At 45.5% G+C, this 25,590-nt stretch overlaps 2 protein-coding genes across 2 annotated transcripts; one reads left to right on the forward strand and one right to left on the reverse strand.

Annotated features, from left to right (window-relative positions):
- Positions 1 to 3,311: 3,311 nt before the first annotated feature.
- TMEM186 (transmembrane protein 186) lies at positions 3,312 to 5,888 on the reverse strand. The gene is made up of 2 exons (XM_015825977.1): positions 5,842 to 5,888; positions 3,312 to 4,049 (listed from the first exon to the last, which is right to left on the reverse strand). Exon 2 carries the CDS (start codon positions 4,047 to 4,049, stop codon positions 3,321 to 3,323), a length of 729 nt encoding a protein of 242 aa, XP_015681463.1. The 5' UTR covers positions 5,842 to 5,888; the 3' UTR covers positions 3,312 to 3,320.
- A 925-nt stretch (positions 5,889 to 6,813) lies between these two features.
- Positions 6,814 to 25,218, forward strand: PMM2 (phosphomannomutase 2). Its single transcript, XM_015825978.2, has 8 exons — positions 6,814 to 6,921; positions 8,940 to 9,051; positions 11,839 to 11,915; positions 13,901 to 13,992; positions 16,020 to 16,119; positions 17,878 to 17,953; positions 22,175 to 22,290; positions 24,008 to 25,218. Exons 1-8 carry the CDS (start codon positions 6,850 to 6,852, stop codon positions 24,110 to 24,112), a joined length of 750 nt encoding a protein of 249 aa, XP_015681464.1. The 5' UTR covers positions 6,814 to 6,849; the 3' UTR covers positions 24,113 to 25,218.
- Positions 25,219 to 25,590: the final 372 nt, after the last annotated feature.

A 25,590-nucleotide genomic window follows, 5' to 3' on the forward strand; every position in this document is an offset into this window, starting at 1 on the left:
CAAATAAGACCATCAACCATGTTGGTGACTGTTAAGTTTGCGGAAACAAAACAAAATAGAATAGTTTTGCCTTCATTTATATGGCTGCACGTGTGTCTGTGATCCATGAGGACACACACAAACAAGATTAACAACATAGTTGGAACAATTTCCTCTTGGATAAATGTCTGGGATAGTTGTTACACATTCTTCTTCTAAATTGTGTTTTTCAACCTCAACAATTTGAAGTGCAGTGTAGTTTGAACGAGCTGGCATCGCTGTAAAAGGTAGTTTACGCAATAGCAATAGTTCACTTCAATTATATTTGAAGTAAAAAACGAAATCCCCTCAGTTGGTGGGCACGGACAGAGACTTGCAGCTGACTCTCGTGGTCTCCAATGCCAAATGACCAGCATCTCTTCTGTTTTAGTCTCTTTAGCAGTTTCAGGACATTCCGTATGCTCAGTTCTCATGGAGGTATTGGAGGGCCATTCCTTCGTCTTTCACCTCCCGTCATTTTTTTATTCACCAGACTTTGCCTCTCATGACCTCTTTTAGCTTATAGTCTTTTATATTCAAAGGTGCAGTTGCTGTGTGGGGTACAGGAGGGTGCACCCCTAGCATCCATCCACAGCTAGATCAAAGATTATGACATAATACAAAAAAATCACAAAACATTTCCTGTGCTGACTGTGAACTGGGCTATATAGGGTGATTCAACAGGGCTGTCTCTGAGCGTGTGTACCCAGCTTTTGAAGACAACACAGTAGGAGCTCTCTCCTTTTTGAAGGTGTGGAAGATCTGGGTAAACATCTATGAAAGGGTGACCCAGGGGATCACAGGTCATCTACTGGACGTTTAAAATTAAGGTCAACAACAGCAGAGATCCACGTCCATCCTTATTTCTCAGAATGTCTTCGCCTACCAATTCGTTCTTCCTTACCCTAACCCAGTAATGGCGAATCTTTTAGAGACCGAGTGCCCAAACTGCAACCCAAAACCCACTTATGCATTGTCGAGTGCCGGGTAGGTGTGGCCCATTAGGTGGGCGTGGCTGCGGTGGTAACGGCAGACTGGGTGGGACTAAAAAGTTCAATCAATCAATTCCAACTTTGCAAGATCTTTTTTTTTCCCGCGAGAAGTTGAAATTGACTGATTGAACTTTTTTTTTTTGCACGCGGAGGTGGAGGCCTAAAGCGAAAAGGTTTTATAAAACCCAGCTGAAGGCCTAGGACTGGGGCGACGGCATGCGTGCCCACAGAGAGGGCTCTGAGTGCCGCCTCTGGCACCCGTGCCATAGGTTCGCCACCACTGCCCTAAGCCAGGGCTTTTCAACCTTTTCACCCATTGTACCACTTTTAGGATATGGCAATATCCGAGTACCACGTCGCCTAGCAAGGTGTCAAAAACTTGATGACCCCCCCAAAAAGGAAAAAGTGATAAAATACAGATAGTTCTCGACTTACAACAGTTCGCTTAGTGACTGTTCGAAGTTACAATGGCACTGAAAAAAGTGCCCCCCAAGCCACAGCTGAGCAAGACACCTGCCTGGCCGCCCAGTGGCGCTCTTCCTCCTGTCCGAGGTTTCCATTGTTGTGAGCATTTCTGTTGAGGATTGACAGCGGGGGTGGGGTGGGGGGTGTTTGGTTTTTATTCCCCCCGTCTGCTGGGTGGCTACAGCAGGTTTTGGTCACTTCACATGACCCTGGGACGCTGTGACCGTCATAAATATGAATCGGTTGCCAAGCATCTGAATGTAAATCACAAGACCCTGGAGATGCTGCAACATTCCAGCTGACCGGCGCTTCTTCTGGGCTCAGCAGAAGCACCAGGATCAGCGCCGAGTTCCAACTGGAGCCTGGCGCTGATCCTGGTGCTTCCGCTGAGCCCTGACAGCCCTGCAGCTCCAGCCATCTCTTGCTCAAGCTTGTGCGGTGCTGCCACCGGTTCAGCTCATTCCCCTCCCCCGCTACCACTTTTCTAGGATGGTCGCGTACCACCTGCCAGGTGCCAATGTACCACAGGTGGTACCCGTACCACTGGTTGAAAAGCCCTGCCTTAAGCTACCCTATCCCTGCATGAATTTGGTAAAAGAGCTCTAATGCTAAGCTGGTAGTAGAAACAGCTGCCCAAGAGGTCTCTCGGGTGCCATCCTCCCACCAAGAAGTCCTGCTGCCTGCTTCGTTGAAGAATGGCGGCAGGAAGCCATGGATAAATCCATTAAATTCCCGAAACATGCAGAGAGCGGGCTGAGTTCTTGCACAGAGACTGGGCCGCCCCAAATCCCATATCCCCACTTGAGCTTCTCTATCCCCAGACCAGGAACTTTGGTTTACCGATGGGGCTTCATGGTGGAAGTGGGGGGCCCAACAGACCTCTCAAGCAGCTGTTTCTACCACAAGCATCACAGAACAAAACTTTAATTTCTATTCCATCATGGCAATTATCGGTAAAACTATGAATTCATGCTAATTCCTGGTTGGTTTCTTCATTTCCATCTTAAATTTCTTAGCCAAATACAACACCAATAGAATTGAAATAAAATTTAGATGGAACTATTTTAGTAGTATTTAGCAAAGTTACCAAAACACTTAAATTATATTGAACTGTTTTGATTTCAGTTCCGGTTAGTAATTCTTTGTACTACCTACTGGGAAAGTGGCCAACAAAATAAATCTGGTTTGATAACCTCGAGACATCTATGTGTACGAAACAATGACATCAACAATGATGAAAATGAAATAGCTTGTAGGGGCAGAAGTATATACAAAATACTGAACTTTTGAGTGTGCTTAATAGCATATTTTATTTATCCTTAAGATTTTGATTGCTTTTCAAGGTCTCGATGTCACGCAACTACCAAATTCTCAGGTATCCAAAAGATTTTATGATGCATCAGGAAGCGGCAGGGCATAAATTACACTACGTGAAATTTCCTAGATGGGTAAGCAATCTGTTGAGTGTGCATTGCCATACAATACAAAGGAGTTTCATACCTGACTGGTTAGATTTTAGAAAGGAATTGTGTTCCACTTTGGGTGGGCATGATCTCTTGTCCTCGTCATCCAGATCACGGTGGTCCCAAAGGTGCTTTTGTCACCAGGCAATTGGACTTTCTTATTTTTTCCTTTGAAGATGTTTCTCTTCTCATCCAAGAAGCTTCTTCAGCTCTGAGTGGATGGTGGATCCTTCCATTCCCCACCACACAGTCAGAACTGAAGAAGCTTCCTGGATGAAAAGCGAAACGTCTTCAAAGGAAAAACAAGAAAGTCCAGTTGCCTCCTGAAAAAGCATCTTTGGGACATTGTGGATGTTAAAATTTCTCTTCCCCCCTCCCCCTCTCACACAGACTTAGGAATAACACCGAACACTTTGCCAAAGGCTTCTTGATTCACAACCTGCCCCCAAAGAAGTGAAAAATACAAGACTTTTTTCTGGTCCTGCTGTCTGAACTTCAGGAGGTGCCTGTTGCTCTCTCCGCCTTCGACTTCCAAGGCCACGACAGACTCCACCGGACAGCAGAAATCCCTCCTCTTCCCCCAAAAGGTCAAGTGGGAGATCTTCAAGAGAGTCCTGCTTTCGCTCAGATACATGAACCCGATGACCCGTTGCAGAAAGAAGCTGAGGGCGTACAGAAAGACGAGGGTGAAGGAGAAGAGGCCTGTGGCGTAAAAGCCCTGAGCGAAAGTAACCTGGTTTATCCCGTGGAGATACCAGAGCGGAGGGAGGACCACCAGAGCGAGGCCCGTCTGCAGCACCTTCAGCCTCGAGAAGAGTTTCAACAACCTGATGCTGGGGAATCGGTAAATCAAGGTAAACTTCTCTGAGTTTTCAAGGCTAGATTGTGGCTTCGGATCGTGTTGAGACAAGTCAAGGCTACCCAGCCAGCGGGGCTGCACCCGGCGGACGACGGGCATCCGGCTACCTCCCTGTTGCAGAATTGTAGGACTTTGAAAAGAATGGAGCATCTGGTGGCCTCTTTTCCACAACTGAGGAGCAAAGCTGTTTTGAAGACAACAGGGCCTGAAGAGGACCAAATGCCGACGGGCGCAACCAACAAGGGTCTTCATCTGGAATGAAACAGATCAGGTTTTCACCCAGTCGCAAAGTGGAGTAGAACTTTCACAGCAATTGTGTGTCTTTTCAGAAAGCAGCACATTTGTGACCAGGCTCGTAAATTAAAAAAAAATAGAAGCTATAATTTAATTAGAGGCTAGGATATCTTATTTTTTGTTTTTCCTCCAGGTAGTTACAAGGATTTGATTCTTTATATTTCCCATTCCCAGCTTTTGTCCCTCAGTTGTTTTTTCCAAAAGGCAACTGAGCTTTCTTGGTTGTTTTCTTTGAAAACATTTCCCTCCTCGCCCAAGAAGCTTCTTGGGTTCAGTTCTTCGGAACTGAAGAAGCTTCTTGGATAAGAAGCGAAACTTCTTCAAAGAAAACAACCAAGAAAGTTCAGTTGCCTTTTGGAAAAAAAGACCTTTGCAACAACAATTGAGAATCTCTAGCTTTTGTCTTCACAACAACCGTGTGAGGTGGGCCAAGGTGACCAGTGGGGACTGACTCTCAGGTCCCCCAACATGCTGCTGGTCTGTCCAAGATAAGAAATGGCTTCCTAGCCAAAACGACTCAGTAATATTATGGGATTTTTTCCAGCCTTCTGGACCCAAAGCAAGGCTTCCGACCCTCCGACCTCTTCCGTAGGTCTTGAGGCTGGTCTTCTCTAATGTGTTGGACTACAACCACCATCATCCTCACGGGACGATGGAAGGTGCCATTTTAACAGCCTCTCAGCAGCAAGCTTGGATTTGGAAAGGGAGCAAACTCAAACCCAGTTAGGACCTGGATGAGAGTCCATTAGCAACTCCCAGAGCTTAGGTGAAACCTGGAACATTTTGGGAGGAAACCGAGGCAAATTATAACCGTTATTCGGAGAAGAAAATTGTTTCCATGTCAAAAGAGACTTCATTTGTTCTGCTGAGGCCGGCCTTAGCAGGCTCAGCCCAAGTGAGCCTGTGGACAGGACACCACCAAGAAATGCCAGGGACGCCAGCCAAATTAGGAGGCCCCAGGCACCCCCTACAAAACCAGACACAGAGCTTACAATTCAATGCCTGATGGAAGCATACAGACAGCCCTCGACTTACAACAATTCAGGTCAGTTTAGTGACCGTTCAAAGTTACAACGGCACTGAAAAAAGTGACTTATGACTGTTTTTCATTGTTCCAACCTTTCCATTATTCCCATGACCAATCTGATCAAAATTGCTTTGCAACCTGTTCATATTTAGGACGGTCAGTGTCCCCGGGGGTCACGTGATCCCCCTTTGGGACCATCTGACAAGCCAAGTGAATGGGGAAGCCAGATCCACTTAACAACCGTGCTAATTTAACAACTGCAGTGATTTACTTAACAACTGGGACAAGAAAGGTCGTAAAATGGGGCAAAAGTCACTTAACAAATGTCTCGCTTAGCCACAGAAATGTTGGGCTCCATTGTGGCGTAAGTCGAGGACTACCCGTATTGTAATAGAAAAAGACATGCTGCGATTAAGAGGTCAAGGTGCCCACTATTCCTGGTGGTCTCCTCTCCAAACCGGCCCCCAGACCCAACCTGGCTCAGCCTCTTTGGAGATCAGCCAGGACCGCCCTCCCCGCACCCTGGTGGTCTCGCTGGGTGGTCTCCACTCCGCAAGGAGTCAACCCCACGCCCGATGCACCCTGCAAGAAGCCTCGCTTTGCACGCGTGACCGCCGCACCCCCCGTCCCCAACCCGCCCGTGCAATGCAATCCCATAAAGCCCACCCACCCCTCGCTGGGGAAGATGGGCCCTGCAGTCCAAGGCGCCGAGACCCCGATCACCTTCCCCGCGGAGGCTCCGAAGGCGCCGGGAGCTCGTGCAGACACCCCGGGAGGCGGCGCGGCGCGGTGCCTGCTGGGAGTTGTGGTGCCCGCGCGTGGAGGCGGCTGACGTCACTTACGGGCGGCGGGCTGGGATTCCCGGGGCTGCCGGACCTCGCGCAGCCACCAGATGGCAGCAAAGACACGCCGGGGGGAACTCCCGGGATTTGCCGCCCCTTTTGGTGCTCAGAGTCTGGTCCGCGAGGGGAAAAGGCGCGGTGGGAGCAAAACTCCACCGTTCAGGCTAGGAAGCAGGTTTTTCCTCTTTTTGCAATGCAAAAAAAATGCAAAAGTGGGAGCTGTTCTTAACATTTCATTTTTCATTTTCATTTTATTAAATTTATACCCCGCCCTTCTCCCGTAGGACTCAGGGCGGCTTACAGCCAGTTAAAAACAGTTCATACAATACAATAGAGGTTTTAAAAATCATTAAAAATAAATGGGGGAATATCTGGAGGAAGAATCCGGGGGGCTTTTTCTGTTTTCGTTCGGATGGGCAAGCCCACCGGATCCTCTCCTCGACTGCCAGGAGCTAAACTTGCAGGTGCTATTTTGAGTTAAATCGGTGTTTCTCAACCTCTAACTTCAAGATGGGGGAGGCTTCAATGGGGTGGGGGGAATCATGGTGGCTAGTGGATTCTGGCCGTTGAAGTCCAACCTTCCTGAAGCTGCAGAGGATGGAGAAACTGTGCCCTAACCGGACCTAACAAATCCCGGCGAGCCACGTAGCTTTCCCCCACTACTCTTCCGCCCCGCATTGGGCGGCAGCCGAAGGAAAACCGAAAGCGACGAGCGCCGCCCGCTCCTCCCGCCTCTACGCGCTCTGCGTAGGCCTCCGCCGTGCTTGCAGGGGAGGCGCGCGCATGCGTAGAGGTCGCCTCGGCCGGGAGGCATGCTGGGGCCTGTAGTTTTTGCTCGGCGCATCCAGTTCGAAGGAGCCGCGGCGCTGAGCAGGCGGCGGGCAGAGCCATGGAGGGCGAGGGCGGCGGCTCGGTTCTCTGCCTCTTCGACGTGGACGGCACCCTGACCGCGCCTCGGCAGGTAGGACTCGGGGGATGGCGAGCAGAAGGGTGCCTCTGAGCATGGGCAGAGTGCTTTAAGTCCGGGACCAGCTATGCAGTCAGTTCCTCGCCTAAAAACTGCTACAAGCGAGTAGTGCAGCTGCCTTTGCCGTTTACACAACTGCCTGGCAATTAGTGGGTGGCAAGTTACAGGTGGTCCTCGACTTGTGACTACATTTCTGTTGCTAAGCGAGACTGCCGTTAAGTGAGTTTTGCCCCATTTTACGACCTTTCTTGCCCCAGTTGTTAAGTGGATCACTGTAATTGTTAAGTTAGTAACACAGTTGCTAAGTGGATCTGGCTTCCCTATTGACTTTGCTTGTCAGAAGGTCGCAAGAGGGGATCATGTGACTCCAGGACGCTATGCGACTGTCATAAATATGAACCAGTTGCCAAGTATCTGATTTTTGATCACGTGACCATCGGGATGCTGCAACAGTCATCGCTTTTTTCAGTGACTTTGCAACTTTGAACAGTCACTAAACAAATTGTTGTAAGTCGAGGACTTATCTGTATTATTATTAATTATTCTCTGATTAATAATAATAATAATAATAATAATAATAATAATAATAATAATAATAATAATAATAATAATAATAATAATAATAATAATATAAAGTTGGAAGGGACCTTGGAGGTCATCAGGTCCAACCCCCTGCTCAGGCAGGAAACCCTACACCATTTCGGACAAATGGCTGTCCAGTTTCTTCTTAAAAACTTCCAGTGTTGGAGCATTCACCGCTTCCAGAGGCAGGTTGTTCCACTGGTTAATTGTTCTGTCAGGAAGTTTCTCCTTAGTTCTAGATTGCTTCTCTCCTTGATCAGTTTCCATCAGTTGCTTCTTGTCCTGCCTTCAGGGGCTTTGGAGAATAGCTTGACTCCCTCTTCTTTGGGGCAGCTCCTGAGATATTGGAACACTGAAAGCTGCCTACTGGCCTGGCTTTTAATGCATTACATAGTATTCCATTACATCTTGGGTTGCTCCTCTTCAGATTTTAATCTTTATCACAGTTTTAATACGTAGTTGCAATTAATGGTCGATACTCTCTTTGTAATGAGAAGCAAGTAAACCTGGATGGGAATGAATAAACAGCATCCTCAGTCGTGGCAGCCTAGAAGCTCTGTTTCTTGTTTAACTCTTGATGGTTCCTTGCTTGGAGTGATTTATGCTAACTTAGTTGTGAGTTTGTTGAACTTTGTAGTTTGGGGGCATTTGATCAGTAGCACCTTGGTTTTTGTGAGCAGTTGTGATTTCGTAACTCCTCACCTTACTTTCATCCCAGATCAAAGTTACCGTTTTTAAAAGGAATTAATGATAAGGACCATGATTAGAGTAGAATAAAAATGCAGTTATTGTGACAAAATTGTCTCTAATTCAAGACCACTTCCTGATTTGATAAGCTAGAGCTAGACATTTTATTTCCTTGTGGCAATGGTAGAAAAGGTTATTAAAGTCATTTCTCCATTTCTTCACCTGCAGTTATATAGGCCAGGGGCAGGCAACCTTGGCTCTTTTATGACTCGTGGACTTCAACTCCCAGAATTCCTGAGCCAGCATGGCTCAGCTTGGAAACCTCTCCCTTTTCCCTCAGCATGGCTGGCTCAGGAATTCTGGGAGTTGAAGTCCACGAGTCATAAAAGAGCCAAGGTTGCCTACCCCTGATATAGGCTGTGAGAATTTGATTGATTGATTCACTTTCATTATATACATGCACTGCCCTACCTTGTAAAAACCTCTGAGGTCCCTCCTAACTCTGCTATTCTGTTAAGAGAGCTTGAAAGTTGGGCTTAAGGTGTGCTCATTCAACCCTGTTGGATCACTTCATGGCCTCCCCTCCTACCTCAACGGCACCATTTTAAGAACAAGATGGAAAGAAATCCACATTATGAATGAATGGTCTGGAAATAATAAGGGAGATCACCAAGAGAGCTTGTGAGTATAATCCCTGCTTGATCTGATTGACACACGGATTTCTCTCTTCTCAACCGATCCAGAAAATCACTTCCGAGATGGCAGATTTCCTACAGGCTTTGCGGCAAAAGGTGAAAGTCGGCGTGGTGGGAGGCTCAGACTTCGAAAAGATTCAAGAACAGCTGGGCGAGGACGGTAAGTAGAAGGTGAAGGTGTGGGAAGCCGATCCAGGAGTGGCAAAATTGATGAATCGCCATTATGGGTTGGGCGGCTGTTCTCACCTCCTTTATTGCATTCACTTCTGAGGTCAGCGGGTTCAAATACCAGGTATGGCTGTCAGCCAAGCAGATAGAAGAACGTGCCACGTGGCAACGGGCATGCCTTAAATTGAATTATTCCTATTTTCAGATTGGAAAAACCGTGTGGCTTGAAATCGGGGCAGGAAATCTCTCCACAGCTTTTCAGCCCTGTGGCTAATTAGCATCTGTGAATTTAGAGAGAGACTGTCTTTCTGAGAAAGAAACCTTAAGAGAAAACAGAGCTGCTGATTGGATAAACAGTTTGTGCTGCGCCCAAAGTCACAGTTTGGGAGACATTATTATTTAATGGTGACTTTATTACAAGGGCTTGTAACTTGCCAGGAGAAGAAATTTACACCATCAGCAGAATACGGAGTCTAAAAGAGGTATTGGAAGAAGGAGGAGTGGTTTGAATTTTTCATGCCAAAAATGGTTTTTCAAAAATGGTTTTCAGCTTTACGAAAAGAAGAGTTAAAAATAACATGCAATTAATAAAGGGCATTGGAAAGGGAATCCATTATTCCAATATAGCTCGCCTGATACGCCAGTTGCGCCCCTTTCTGGATCGGGACGCCCTACGCACGGTCACTCAAGCCCTCGTTGTTTCCCGCCTGGACTATTGCAATGCTCTCTACATGGGGCTCCCCTTGAGGTGCACCTGGAGGCTCCAGCTAGTTCAGAATGCGGCCGCGCGGGGGATTTTGGGGGCGTCTAGATACTCCCATGTAACATCTCTCCTGCGCGAGCTGCACTGGCTGCCGGTGGCCTTCCGGGTACGCTTCAAGGTGTTAGTAACAACTTTTAAAGCCCTCCATGGCAATGGACCTAGGTATTTGCAAGACCGCCTCCTACCAAATATCTCCCTTCGACCAGTCCGCTCCCACAGAGAGGGCCTCCTTAGGGTGCCGTCGGCCAGTCAATGCCGGCTGGCGACCCCCAGGGGGAGAGCCTTCTCTGTGGCAGCTCCTGCCCTCTGGAATGACCTACCCCCCGACCTACATACAACTACGGACCTGCGCCTCTTCCGCCAAGCCTTGAAAACCCATCTATTCCATGCGGCCGGCCTGGCGTAGTTTTGATTGGGCTTTGCTAGGGGTTTTATATTTTAGAGCAGGCTTTTATGTAATATTTACTGTGATTTTTATTATTGCCTGTTCACCGCCCTGAGTCCCGTAAGGGAGATAGGGCGGTATATAAATTTAAATAATAAATAATAAGTAAAATAAATAGAAATGGCACTTAGAATCAAGTGGTAGAAATACCTGGCAGAAGAGAGACATCTTGACTTAATGCCAAAAATGCACCAAGTTGGATGTTAGGTGGGCTTTTGGGGGGGGGGGAACAAGGGTGCCAGAATAACCCCCAATGAGGACGTTCCTTAGCTTCCTTTGTTTAGTGGTTTATTATATTTATTCAAGCTTTCAAGTGCTTTAGATTTAAAGGCAGACAGAATCTTCAAATCATCCTTTGGTATTTTAAGGTGCAAACTCCTTAAAACAGCCGTCCCTTTTACCAGAATTGGCAATGTAATCTGAGAAAAAGATGTATCTATACACTACTAACATTCTTGTTACCCTGACTTTTAAGTGGGCAAAACGGTGAATCATAGGGCAACAGTTTTTGAGCCAAGGTCTCAAACTTACAGAATGTATCCAAAGTCTGGGACCCAGGACTCCTGAGGGAATGAAATTTGGGGGGGTTGCAGTCCTTCAGTGCTACTAACTGCTGCTACATTTTCAACTTTCTGTGACAGTTTCTTCATTTTCAACTTTCTGTGACAGTTTCCCAGCCAGTCTTGCAATCCCTTGCCCCTCCCTTACCCAGCAGCAGGCACTTGCTTGCCTGCTGCGAAGGGGAGGGAGGGAGGAAGGGAGGAAGGAAGGAAGATTTCTGATGTTCTCCACCACATTTCCACAAGGAAAATCATTGGGGAAGACAGCAGGAAGTCGAAGGTCCCTCTTGCTCCCACTGCTTTTTTGCCCATCCTTTGTCATTTTGTTTCTCTGTTTAAGTAAGGCAGTATCTCTGAAACTATGACTCGGTGGGGCGCGGATTGTCTAGTTTAGTTTAAGGGTCTGCTGATAGCTGATATTAAGGGCTACAAGACACCTTCTTGCCTTCAAATTTGCTACTGCACAACTCCCCTTGCCCCATCCCCTTTCCTCCAGACAATTTGTCTTCACAGCAACCCTTTGAGGGAGGCTGGCTGAGAGATACAGACCAGATCAAAGCGAACATTGATTTGAACTTGGAGATAAACCTATTCCAAAGAGGGGGGTGGCACCCACCCTGCCAGCTTCATTTTCAAAGATACTGTTTGGTTTATTTGGGGCCTGGAGTCATTTTTGTACAATAAATAAACATGATGTTAAAAACTGTCACTCTGCTTTGTAACACACCAGTTCTCTGTGGAATTTTTGTCATCTGGAGACACAGAGATTGTCAGTTATTCTTGGGCATATTTACCGCACATCCTCATGTAATCAATTTGCCCAATTGCTTTGAGGTGTCTGTACAGACTTTTTTTTAAAAAAAAAAAAAATCAGGTGCTTTATGAATTCAGAGGGGGGAATAGGAAAGAAGATTTTTTCTGTTAATTTCGTGGAAATTTTCTCTGAGTAAATAATAAAAATTAAAGCTCCTTTGTTTGTTTGTTTTTCTTCTCTTTTTTTCTGGAGGGCAGTGGTTGGAAAATATGACTATGTTTTCCCGGAAAATGGTCTGGTATCATACAAAGATGGAAAACTTCTTCATATACAGGTTTGTAAGTTAGGATCAACTGACATATTGTGTAGCATCTGATATTTTGATATTAATGCAGGATTAGACCTTAAGGCAGGGGTAGGCAACCTTGGCTCTTTTATGACTTGTGGACTTCAACTCCCAGAATTCCTGAGCCAGCCATGCTGAGGGGAAAGGGAGAGGTTTCCAAGCTGAGCCACGCTGGCTCAGGAATTCTGGGAGTTGAAGTCCACAAGTCATAAAAGAGCCAAGGTTGCCTACCCCTGCCTCAAGCAGTGCTTCCCAAACTTTTTCCTCATTACCCAAAGCCACCTTGAACTTTGAAGACTAATCATAAAACCCTTTCTTCAGCACTGCCATCACTTCAGTCACTGAATAAATGATCGTAACTCAAGGACTAAAAGAGAGCTCAAAAGAGACTAAAAGAGAGGACTAAAAGAGAATTCAAATGAACATTTTATCTTAAAAATTCTCACAATCTTTAACCAGTCCTCATATTCATTAAAAAATACATGGAATTCAAACAGAGAAGGATATAATGTTTGAGTACAGCATATCACACTGAGAGATTTTTTGTTACCAGGATAAATATCAGAGACCTGAAATCAAAAAAACCAAGGGGGTCCTAAAAGTGATAAGAGGGAAGAAAAGTATATGCACAAAACTTTCTTGGAACAGAATGTTCTGGAGAAGTCCAGAACATTATGATCCCTTTTCTCTAAACCCTACTTTTCTGGCAGTTTTTCTCAAATTAATCTTGGTGCAGTGTGAAAAGAAGTGGAGTGTTCCATTTTCAGGGATTGTTTCAGGTGAAAATCCGCTTAAACTGATTTATTGCTAATCATGCAAGAATCTCCTTAACTAGCGGTTAGCCCCTGCAAGAGTCAAAGGAATTCAAGGCAGGGGGGGTGGTGGTGTCTGGACTTAATTTTTTTGTGGCTATGAAATGATGCTAGTCTGATTCCTCTTTTAACTCTGCCCCCAAATTCTATCACTCCTTCACCTTTGTACGCCCCTCAGAAAGAAGGCTTCCTTCATTTGTCAGTTATAGGTTGTCTTCGACCTACAACTTCTTAATTAATTGTAGTATTTAGGTATTTTTTGACTGTTTAGCTTTGTTGTGCGGCACCAGTCACTTGCTTGACGAGATGGGCAGTTGATAAATTGGACAAATAACTAGCTAACTAAAATACTTTGAGATTGAAACAGTCCAGACTCCCATTTGGGGCTTCTCCAAATGTACAAGGCAAGGGGTCACTCTGGCCTCAGAAGAGCCTCTTTTGGGGTTCAGAACCTGTCAACCTTGAAAGGTTTTTGCACATCTCTAACTCTGGCTCTGCTCCACGGCTGCTCCACAGAACACACCAACAGAAATGCCTCTCCAACCAGGGCAGAATTCACCTATGGAATGGTTGGCCCAAAGATGTGAGAATGGCTCACGTATAGGTGGATTTAAAATCAATTAAGTCCCGGAGGGTGATGGACCTGAAGGAAAGGTTGCAGCACGGAGAATATCCGTTCGCTTTTCTGAGAAACACTCTGTTCCTCCCTCAGGTCTCCCTCTCCAGAAGGCCTTCTTAGTTTAATTTAACATAATCTAATTTATGATAATTTGCCTTTATTTGACAGGTTGGTTGCCTGTTTTGGTGTATTCTGTTTTGGCGTATTGGATGTCCCCATTTGTCACTTAATTTGGCAACAGTAGTGAATGGTGAAAGGTATACTGTTCTTTTGCAAAAAAGAAAAGAAAAGAAAAGATGTTTAGCTGCGGTGAGAGACACGGTGGACTTTTAGCCTAGTCGTGGCTGCTGAACCCGTGTAAAAATCACCCTGTGGGGACCTTGCCCATCTGATCCCTGCCTGGTCAGTAAGAATCCCCCAGATTCAGGAAGAAAAAGTCCTCCAAAGCTTTGAGAAGTAGAACCCAGGAAGTATTTTGTCTTGAGAGTTGCTTCTTGGGGTTTGGGACTCTGGCATGATTCTTCTTTGCGTCTTCTGGGCAGAGCATCCAAGACCATATGGGGGAAGAGCTGCTCCAGGATTTGATCAACTACTGCCTGAGCTACATTGCAAAAATTAAGCTCCCCAGGAAAAGGTATGTGCATTTGTGCTTTATAGTCCTCAGCTTATGACTGGCCACTTAGTGACAGTTCAGAGTTATGACTGACTTCCCCAGGGGTACTTATGAACCAACTCCAAAGTTACAACAGCAACAGGATGGTCATATGACTGCATTTAGGGCACTTGGCAAGTAGCCTGCATTTAATTTTTAAAAAAAAACTAAATTGAAATTTTTAATTTGTCAAATGAAAATTACAATTTCGAATGAGCAAAATGGAAAAACATTAAAATGTGACAGGGGTGATAGGCATGTCAGTGCACTTACTTATGAGTGCCCCTTTAGGAACCTCTTAAATGTGAGGTCCACAGAAGTTAAATTAGAATTAAAACTGCGAACGTTAGTAGCTGAGACAACTGAATTGAGTAAATGTTCCAGACTTTGACAACTCTGACAAAGAAATCTAATGTTTGCAGTCAGGTTTAAAGTGGTTTACATTAAATTTAAAGCGATTGTTTACATGCATTGCGTTACAATTAATACTAAAAAAAAGTCATTTACAGGTAAAAATGTTACTATTTACAACCATTTGCAGCATCCCATGGTCATATAACAACAGCATTTTAGAATGTTTTTGCTGAAAATTGACATTTACTTCAGTTTTTCAGCACAACCAGCCCATAGTAAACAATGGATTTGCTTTACAACTGTGGTGGTCACGTAACAAACACTGCAGAAAAGGTCATAAAATTGGGTCTCTGCAACAGTCACAGTTTGTGACCCTAATGGTCAGGCTCCATTACAATTGTAAGCTGAGATTACTCATATGTAACTCTTCCTTGGAAAAGGCGCATGGTAACTATTTCGTTTAGTATTTCCTGAGAACTCTGCAACATCAGACCACAGTGTTTTGAACACAGCACCCTGGGCAAGCCACAGCATGAAAGTTAGAGCCTCCTCTGGCTTTTGTTACACAGCGAGTCAAGCAAAGAGTGCGTCACCTTCTCATCCTTGACAAAATAATTAACCAATATCACATGTCTTCCTCCGTGCAAAATAAAGATGTCAATCTGGATTTATGTAAAAAAAACCTCCCAGTACAGAATAAACTAGCTAATCAGAGAAGGGACCCCGATAAATATCTCTTGAATGCTAGCTTTCTATTGCAAGGCCCTTGTATGGAGAAAATGCAGTCCTGCAGCTACAATAAACAAGGGGAACACTGCCTCCCTGGTCCTTTTTGTGCAATATGGCTCTTGAACATTATAGTTTGTGCTAGAAACACCCTAAAAATGGATAGATTCCCTTTGGTTATTATGCGGTTACTCTGGTGGAGTGCGGCTCAATCAGAATAGAGGTGGAAGAGACCAGGGAGGTCTTCTAGTCTGACCCCCTGCTCAAGCAGGAGACACTATACCATTTCAGATAGGTGGTTGTCCAGTCTCTTCTTGAAAACTGACAGCGATGGAGCACCCACAACTTCCGGAGACAAGCCATTCCACCGATTAATTATCCTCACTGTTAAGGAAGTTTCTCCTTAATTCCAGGTTGCTTCTCTCCTTGATTAGTTTCCATCCATCGTTTCTTGTCCTGCCTTCAGTGCTTTGGGAAATAAGTTGACCCCCCTCTTTTTTGTGGCAGCCCCTCAAATTCTGGAATACTGCTATCATGTCCCCTGTAGTCCTTCTTTCCTCTAGACTAGCCATATCCAGTTCCTGTAATCGCCCTTCATATATTTTTGTCTCCAGTCCTTTAATCATCCTAGTTGCTCAAATCAAATCATTCTAGCTGAAAGTCCTGGGTGTGTGGTTCCAACAACCACAGAGGATTTAGGCCAGTCCCTCTCTCTCAGCCTAAGCCACCTCACAGGGCTGTTGTGCGGAAAATAGGAGGAAGGAGAAGGGAAAAAATGTGTGTGTGTGTGTTCACTGCCTTGAATTATTTGTAAAAGTAATAAAGGCAGGAAAAAGTCACTTATATCTGCCGTCCCCTCGCCCAGGGGGCTTGGTTTATTCTGTCCTCCAACTATATATACATGGTCTTTTTCCCCCCTCTTTTTTTAGGGGCACTTTCATTGAATTCCGAAATGGGATGCTAAATGTTTCCCCCGTTGGCAGAAGCTGTAACCAAGTGGAACGGATGGAGTTTTTTGAGCTCGATAAGGCAGGTGATGGGCTCGCGTTTGATCCTTCCGGTGCCTTCTTAGTCATCTGGAGTGTTTTGGGGGGGGGGAGGCAGGAATTGAGTCAGGTTTTAGGCCTCAGTGAACCATAGCTGAGCAATTTTTGCATGCAGGAAATCCTTGTGTTACAACCGTAATGGCACCCGCCCATCATGGTTGGAACTCGTGATGGTTGTAGAGCAGGGCGGTGACTGGCCCAATTCTCCGACATTTTTGTGGCAGTCACTAAGCGAATCCACAGTTGTTAAGCAAATGCTGCCATTCTTAAGTGAACCAATGGTTTATTGTAGGGGGGGCAGTTTTACCGAAAACCATAAGTTGAAAACAATAACTTGTAAAATGAGGTCACGTGATTGCCTGATTGCCAAAGCCCTGAACTTCTGTCATGTGACCGCAGGGGGCCCAACTATTGGGACCTCAGATCTGGGTCACAAGTATCCGCCTGGTAGGTCCATCGGAATTTCAAACAGTCACTAAGCAAGCGGTCATAAGTTGAGGACTGCCTGTATTGGGGTATTTTAAGAGATGTGACGGGTGGACAAAACCAGTTATTTCACCATTCAAGCATCTACCCAAATTCCCAGAAATTGATTAGACATTTCTGGGAAACTGCGAATACAGGTAGCCCTTGGTTTACAATAGTTTGTTTAGTGACCGTTCGACGTTACAACAACACTGAAAAAAGTGACTTATGACTGTTTCTCACACTGACGACCATTGTAGTATCCCCACATGATCAAAATTCTGAGTCACAGGACACTTATGTGTCCCGGGATCATGTGATCAGCTTTTGCGACCTTCTGACAAGTAAAATCAATGGGGGAAGCCCAATTCACTTTGCGACCGTGTTACTCGCTTAACAACGGCAGTGATTCACTTAACAACTGTGGCCACAAATGTCGTAAAAACTCACTTAACAAATGTCTCACAACGACAGAAATTTTGTGCTTGATTGTGGTCATAAGACAAGGACTATCTAGAGGTTGAGGGCCTCATGGTACCATTTCTGAAGCTGGTCTGTGGGGCACAGACATGGAATTGTGGGATTACAGTGCAAATCTCGTGTGCTCAGAAGTACCGTATTTATCGGCGTATAACACGCACTTTTTCCCCCTGAAAATAGGGGGCAAATGATGTGTGCGTATTATACGCCGATATAATGTTAAGAAGTGGTAATAATATTAATAAAAAAAAGTTCTGAGCTACCCTTATTTTGCTTCAAAGTTCTTTATTTGAAATTTAAGTTTTTTTCCTGAAATTTCCCTCTTAAAATGAAGGTGCGTGTTATACGCCTGTGCGTGTTATACGCCGATAAATACGGTAGTTGCCTTTGAATTCGGTTGAATTACACCCAAGTAACTACATTTGTGCTAGCTATTTATTAGTTGTGTTGATGATTGTCAGTCCCACCAACTGGTTCCACCAGACTAGACTAGGAAATCAGTTCCACAAGAAGGCTAACATTTATATTTATTGAGATTGGCTGATTGGTTTTCAAAATTATAGTGTATATGCATAATTCGTTGCCGTTATTTCGAACTTTTGTAAGGGGTGGGAGAATATATCAGAAACGTTCTAGGAGTGCGGGGTATAAAAAAGGTTGGGAACCGCTGCTCTACAATGACATAGTCATAGAATGTTATCTTGGTGTAAATTATTTTGTGATTGTGGCATCAGGCTATTGGAAAAATCATCTTTTCTCCTAAACTGATGGGTTTTTTTTTTAATTTCTTGAACAGAGGGAACAGATCCGGGAGAGATTTGTTGCTGATTTACGTCGTGACTTTGCCGGAAAAGGCCTTACGTTTTCCATAGGTACCACTTTTTAAAGAACAGAAGTAGCTGCATTCAGAAAGTATCCTAATTGCCTGAAGATCCAAAAAATACTAAGGGAAGACCCTCTTCTCTTCTGTGCCAGCCTAGTGGATGGTCTGTTTTCGGAGGAAAAAGCTCCATTGTTTCTCAGCCAGTGTGAAGAGAAAACAGCCTGTCTCTTTTGCTGGTTTTCTCCCATTGGCTGTTTTCCAGGGGTGCTCAGAATCCCTCTGGGATTTAAAACCCATTTCAGGTGGAGGTCACCAAGTTGCATAAAACCAGGCTGACTTGGCAGTGCAGGTGGTCCTCAACTTACGACGGCAATTGGGGGCCACAATTTCCATTCGCAAACAATGTGGTTGAAAAGCATAATGTCACATGACCACATTGCTTAGCAGGAATAATCCCTGCAGTCCACATTGCTGTCTCCTTTTTATAATTCAGCAAGCATTGTGGGCCATACAGTGAGGACCTCCTCACAAAGCCCTGTTGCTTTCAACAAGCAAAGTCAGTGAGGGGGGCCGAGCACCTGGGCAGGAAAAACCAAAGGTACAAGTACAGATTAGGCAAAACCTGGCTCACAAACAGGAACTGTGAGAGGGACCATGGAGTCCTAGTGGACGATCACTTAAACCTGAGTCAGCAGCTAAAAAAGTTAATACAATCCTCGGTTGTATAAATAGAGGCATAGAATCAAAATCATGTACCACTTTATAAAGCCTTAGTAAGGCCACATCTGGAATACTGCACCCAGGTTTGATCACATTACAAAAAAGATGTTGAGACTTTGGGGGAAAAGTGCAAAGAAGAGCAACTAAAATGATTAAAAGCCTAGAGACTAAAATAAAGAACGGTTGCAGGACTTGGGTTTGGCTAGTCCAGGGGTAGGCAACCTTGGCTCTTTTATGACTCGTGGACTTCAACTCCCAGAATTCCTGAGCCAGCCACGCTGAGGGAAAGGGAGAGGTTTCCAAGCTAAGCCATGCTGGCTCAGGAATTCTGGGAGTTGAAGTCCACAAGTCATAAAAGAGCCAAGGTTGCCTACCCCTGGGCTAGTCTAAAGAAAAGAAGAAATAGGGGAGACATGATAGCAGCATTCCAGTATTTGAGGGGCGGCCACAAAGAAGAGGGCATCAAACTATTCTCCAAAGCACCAGAGGGCAGGACAAGAAACAGTGGCTGGAAATTGATCAAAGAGAGAAGCAACCTGGAATTAAGGAGAAACTTCTTGACAGTGAGAACAAGTAACCAGTGGAACAGCTTGCCACCAGAAATCGTGGGCACTCCATCACTGGAGGTTTTTAAGAAGAGACTGGACAGTCACTTGTCTGAAATGGTATAGATTCTCCTGCTTGAGCAGGGGGCTGGACTAGAAGACCTCCAAGGTCCCTTCCAGCTAATTCTGATTGAAAAAGTTTCAGGTGCCAGGCAGCTTTGCAAACAGGCCAGTGGCTGGAAAAGTGGTGGCAGCTGAATTTGCACGTGCCCAGGGAGGCAGAGGATCAGCCCAGCAAGGCCTGGGGACAATGTATGTACGGGGGAGACTTAAACCAAGTGATATGGGACCTTTCCTGCCAGCCTCCCCATTGACTTTGCTTGTGGGAAGCTGGCAGGGAAGATCACAAAGGATGAATCATGTAGCCATTAGATGCTGCAACCAGCCACAAAAACAAACTGGTTGCCCAGCTCCGGAATATTTTCATGTGGCAGCAAGGATGTTGCAGTGGATGGAACCTCAAGGACTGTTCGTAAGTCCCTTTGTTCAACGCCGTTGTAACATTGAACAGTTACTATACTAGTGTCGGTAAGTGAGGAGCACCTCTAGCAGAATGCAAGTTGTTGCCCCTTTCGCAAACAAAACAGCAAAAATGTCCAGTGTTGGTGTCAGAATCAGATGTACGGACAGTGGAAATGCAACTGAGATGCTGAGTTTTGGAAGATGCAACTAATATTTGCTGATTAAAACTGAGATTGTTGAGGGATGTGACAGCTCAAGAGTTGCAGAGATGACGATGACCATCATCCACCAAAGGATTGCGGTCTTAGCCTGCAATTGTGTAGAAATTAATTATTATTTAAGATTTAATCTTCAGTTTGATTCACAGTTTGGGACTGGTAAAAACCTAACAGTTCAAGGACCCAACAGCTTTTAAAGTAGTGTCTGGGTATATAGGCAGTTCTGAGTAAGGTGTTTTTTTTTTTGCAAAGTCAGGGTATTCAGGTCTAATGTTGTTGTAACAGCCAGCCAGCTGATCAGACTGGATATGGCATTTTTGTCCACCTACCAAGTCCTTCCCAAAGACTTGGGATAAGCAGTTGTTGTTGTTATTATTCTCCTTTAACAATATGTAGCACAAAAAAAGAACAGCAGAGTTTCAACTATCCAATAAATTTAGCTCAGAAAGCACTAAACAAATGCTGACCTGAAAGCAGCACATTTAAAAACAATGTCCTGGAATAAGATGAAATATTAGTATATTCATAATAATTGACAAGCTGAGAGCTGGTGGCATTTCCCTATTGGGCCTTCCCCACTGAAGCTCCAGCTTCAAGGGAAGAAATCTGGTATCTCACATGCACACACACACACAATCACACCATTGCTAGCCTTCCGGGTGGGCTCTTTCACGGCTGAAAAGTTTATGTAAATTGTTCAGGTTTACTGTGAGGTGCAGAGGCTCTCCAGGATCCCCACCTCTTCAGAGACATGTGCACAGGACTATATATAAAGGTAGCCCTTGATTTATGACTAGGGAAATCCAGGTCACGGTTGTCCCAAAGATGCTTTTTCAGGAGGCAACGGGACTTCCTGTCAGAACTCGTATCTATCATATTTCATACTTCCCTGGATCCTAAAGCACCCCGACCCAGATAAGCCGTTCGTAATCCAAGCCGATGCAAGTGACGTAGAAGTAGGGGCAGTATTGCTGCAGAAAAACGACAAGGGGCAGCTACACGTCCAGAAAGCTCTGACACGGAGCAACGTTGGGCAGTGTGGGAAAAAGAGGCGTACGCCGTAAGGTGGGCACTCCTCACCTGGCGGCACTTCCTGGAAGGGAACAAAATCCCATTCCAGGTCTGGACAGACCGTAAGAACTTAGAAGCACTAAAAATGCCCAGAAAGCTCAGCCCCAAACAAGTCTGGTGGTCACAACACTTCCACCGGTTTACATTCAAAATCAAACACTTGCCAGGGGGGAGGAATTTCCTGGCAGATACCCTATCCCGCATGCCCTACTACAATAGCTCCCGGCCAACCATCACCAAGCCGCTCATGCCGGAAGCGCAGCTGGCATGCAAGTAACCACAAAGAGCTCAGGCAAAACGAAAGCAACTGGTAGCCAGCCAAGCAGGGATAGAATTCAGGAAGGCTCTAGAAACCGACCAATGGTTCCAGAGCCACAAAAGCTTTTCAGCTCTGACTGAAGCTCCATTCCCCCCCCCCATCCAGTCAGAGCTGAAGAAGCTTCTTGGATGAGAAGCGAAACGTCTTCAAAGAGAAACAAGAAAGTCCAGTTGCCTTTCTGAAAAAGCATCTTTGGGACACCTTTGATTTATGGCCCCAATTTACATTGCTGAGCAAAGCGATTGTTAAGCGAGTCTCACCTGATTTTACAGCCTTTTATGCACACCTGTTAAGCGAATCACTGCAGTTGTTAAAGTGAGTCACATGGTCATTAAGTGGATCTGGCTCCCCCTCCCCATTAACTCTGCTCGTGGGAAACTGTCTGGGAAGATCACAAATGAAGATCATGTGTGCCTGGGACCCTGCAGCTGTCCTAAATACATGTCAGTGGCCAAGTGCCCTAATTTTGGTCTCCTGACTGGGGGGAAGGGGGGCTGCAGTGGTCATAAGTGCAATAAGTCCCTTTTTTCAGGGCTGTTGTAACTACGAAGGGTCGCTAAACAAACGATCGTAAATCAAGGGCTACCTATAATCTATCGCAGCTTCATAACTGACCAGAGATGTCCCACCGAGGGCTTGGAGTTTTGGAAACCCTGGAATTTTCCCCATTAGAGGAAAATTAGAGGGACATTTGAGCCAGGAATGCCACCATTTATGGTCAGGGCTGAACGCTCTTTTGGGTTCATTCATGGGCTCCTGCGTTCTGCGTCTTTGGATTTTTGTTCCATTCGGAGCTACCCTTGCTCAAATCAGCTCCGTCACTTCTGTTGCTCAGCCCACCCATCCCACTCCTCTCCTCTCTTTTGTCTCTGCAGGAGGGCAGATCAGCTTTGACGTCTTCCCCAACGGTTGGGACAAACGGTACTGCTTAGGAATTGTTGCCCAGGACAACTTCGAACAGATCTATTTCTTTGGAGATAAGACCATGCCGGTGAGTAGGGAACCATAAGAGGTTAGAATGCAGTATTGCAGGCTATTTCTGCTGACTGCCGGCTGCCAGAAGTTTGGCAGTTCGATCCTGACTGGCTCAAGGTTGACTCAGCCTTCCATCCTTCCGAGGTCGGTAAAGCACTGTAAAGCGGTATATAAGTCTAAGTGCTATTTTCCTTCCTTCCTGCCTGCCTGCCTGCCTGCCTGCCTGCCTGCCTGCCTGCCTGCAATATTGAGGGCTGACTTTGCCCACAGTCAGAAGTTTGAACCTGACCACTCAGAGTGGACTCAGCTTTCCATCCTTCTGAGGGCAGCAAAGTGAGGACCCAGATTGTTGGGGGGCAAAAGGCTGACTCTGGTGTAAACCACTTAAGAGAGGGCTGCAAAGCATTATGGGGCAGTATATACGTCTAAGTGCTATTGCTATTGCACAGCCTTGTGCTGCTTTGGGGCCACAGCATTGGGGGGTGGGCTTCCAGATTCCAAATCTACCCTTCAGACCTGAGTTCTCCTGCCATCCAGGCCCTGTCTAGCTTCTTAATGTCAGCCACAGCCAGATCTAAATGTACAGCAGTACCTTCTCTCTTTTTTTTTTTTTTGCAAACTGAGCTGATTACAAATTGCGGCAGTTAAGCAGAGTGGCAAGGGATGGCCTCCTTATTTCAATGAAACATTTGAAATAATGAAAAGGAAACCTGGTTGGGGTTTTTTTGCAAGTAAACCACTGCAATCTTTTATGAACACATTAAGGGGGGGAAACTTCTCTTCCACACCTAGTCCTCTACTTACCAACCACAATTGGGACCAGGATTTCAGTCGCTAAGCTAGGTGGTTGTTAGGTGAGTTGCAACCCATTTTAGACCTTCTTTTGCCACGGTGAAGCAAATCAGTGCAGTTATTGAATGAATCACATGGCCATTAAACAAATCCAGATTTCCCCACTGACTTTGCTTCTCGGAAGCCAGCTGGGAAGGTCGCAAATGCGAACACGGGACCCTGGGAGACCGCAGCGGCCGTAAACCTGTGACGGATGTCAGGTGCTCGAATTTGGATCGTGTAACTGTGGATACTTTGATGGTCAAAAGTGTGAGGACTGGTCTTGCCCCTTTTTCAGCGCTGTTGTAACTTTGAACGGTTGCTAAACATAGCGTTGTAAGTCAAGGACTACTTGCACAGATGATCCTTGACGTACGGCCCCAATTGAGCCCAAAATTTCCGTTGCTAAGCGAGACAGTTGTTGGGTGAGTGTTGCCCCATTTTGCAACTTTTCTTGCCCCAGTTGTTAAGTGAATCAGTGCAGTTAATCAAACAAAATCTGGCTTTCCTATTGACTTTGCTTATAAGAAGGTCGCAAAAGGGGATCACATGACCCCGGGACACTGCGACCGTCATAAATGTGAGTCAGTTGCCAAGCATTTGAATTTTGAACACGTGGTCATCGGGATGCTGCAATGGTCATAAGTGTGGAAAATGGTCATAAGTCACTTTTTTCAGTGCTGTTTTAACTTCAGATGGTCACTAAACTAAAAGTTGTACGCTGAGGACTACTTTCATAGAACTTTTCCCTCTGGAACATAGCTGCTGAAAATCGGAACAGAAATCTTAGCAGGAATATCCTGGGCTATTTGTTCATTTCCTGGGCAAAGTGGGCTGAGAGCCTTTTTTTCCTTCTGCCGTTTCATGGGATCAATTTCTTCCATTGTTCGTCTCCTTCGCAGGGCGGGAACGACTATGAAATTTACACGGACCCCAGAACCCTCGGGCACAGCGTCTCTTCGCCTGAGCAGACGAAGGAGATATGCGAAGCCTTGTTTTTCAAATAGATCGCGGACTGCCTTTGCACCGAAGGGACGCAAGCCGGGTTCAGGACCACGATTCGAATCCAAATCATGGAAATCGGGGAAAGGGTTAGGGTAGCTTCAGGAATGGGGTTGTGGGGCGCTCCAATTATCCCTTTTGTCCCCTGGGCTGCTCTGAGCCATTGCACAAGGCTACGCTTTCTTCCCCTCTACTTAAGGGACAGTCTTGGGTTTGCATCATGCATTCTGCCCTAAACCAGGATTCCTAATTCATCTCTGCACAAACTTGGTTCCCCAGAATAAAACAGCCCGTTTGATGGCTTAGTGCAGTTTGTGGATCAGCTCCGTCTTGGGAAGGAAACAGCCATTTTCCATGGAGAAAGGAGAGGAGGGGAGGTCTTATGAGTGAAGTCACTTCGAATCTTGTTTGGGAGTCTTCTAACTTTGGGGGACGAGTCCTAATCACAGAGACCTTTTCCCAGCACCTGCAGGATTTTCTTGGTCTCCCAAGGCCCCTTTCAGATGGCCCTTGTCCCCCCATCAATTTGTGGGAACAGCTCATGTGACTTGCACAGCTTCACATGTGCCTGTTGGGTAAGAAATACGCCACTGGCCAAAAATACACAATCCAGGCTGTTAATGACTTTCTACGGCTGAGTAATTCTTAAACTCTACTGTTGAGTCATGATTCAGTTTTCCTCCTACAGAATAAGAATATTCTTGTTCCAATGATGTTTGGATGTCTTCTGAAGGAAGTTGGCTGACACCGTGCTTGTGCCTTCCATTCTCGTGCCATGCCTGCAATCTGACCAGCCCCACAGTTTGTAGAGCCTTTTTTGGAAAGATAGTCCAAAACATCTGGAGAATGTCATTTGGGAAGCCAGGTTTAGAGAGATGCCCTTACTTTTCCCTGAGTCCACCTGTGTTCTGAACCGTTCTTGAACCTGGGACAGTGTTCGATGCTTCTCTTTTATGTTTGGAATTTAATGCACTGGAGAAAGACTGGAGGGTTTTCAAGTCTAACAAATCAGCAAGGTTGATCTGGAATGAGGTTTCTGGAAACTGTACTGTACTGTATTTCTGGATCAAGCTGGATCCTCTCTGATTAAAATCTCTGTGAATCGTTTGCATTTTCTGTCCAGTCTTTGATCTCCAGGGGCTTCTCTTTCCACCCCTGAATCCAGAAACGGATGTTGCCGTTCCTGAGGTTTTGAGATGACCGGAACCATCAGGACCCTCAAGAACTCTTGAACCTGACTTTAAAAATTAGGATCGGCATTATGCTGCCTTTTGAGAAGTTTGGAGTCTGCCTTTTAATCAAACTGGAAGGAGAAAAACTCTTATGCAAAGTTGGCTTTAAAATTAAGACCCTGCTCAATTAACCTAACTGATCCTTTGAAAGAAGGAGAACCAAATTCGTCACACTCAAAACATTGATGGTTCCTGAATAAACCACAGGAAGTTGGATTTGTTCCCTTGTTGGGAGCAAACCAGGTTTTGGT

This window comes from Protobothrops mucrosquamatus, unplaced genomic scaffold, assembly GCF_001527695.2.
Source record: "Protobothrops mucrosquamatus isolate PMUCROS unplaced genomic scaffold, P.Mucros_1.0 scaffold2910, whole genome shotgun sequence".
Classification (NCBI taxonomy): Eukaryota; Metazoa; Chordata; class Lepidosauria; order Squamata; family Viperidae; genus Protobothrops; species Protobothrops mucrosquamatus.

What these genes read in the sequence shown, in the direction of transcription:
- TMEM186 (XM_015825977.1), bottom strand. Translation starts at nt 4,049, where the DNA reads ATGAAGACCCTTGTTGGTTGCGCCCGTCGGCATTTGGTCCTCTTCAGG.
- PMM2 (XM_015825978.2), top strand. Translation starts at nt 6,850, where the DNA reads ATGGAGGGCGAGGGCGGCGGCTCGGTTCTCTGCCTCTTCGACGTGGAC. An exon ending in AGTTTTTTGAGCTCGATAAG is followed by an intron (nt 16,120 to 17,877) that starts GCAGGTGATGGG and finishes TTTCTTGAACAG; the next exon opens with AGGGAACAGATCCGGGAGAG. An exon ending in TTGGAGATAAGACCATGCCG is followed by an intron (nt 22,291 to 24,007) that starts GTGAGTAGGGAA and finishes TCTCCTTCGCAG; the next exon opens with GGCGGGAACGACTATGAAAT.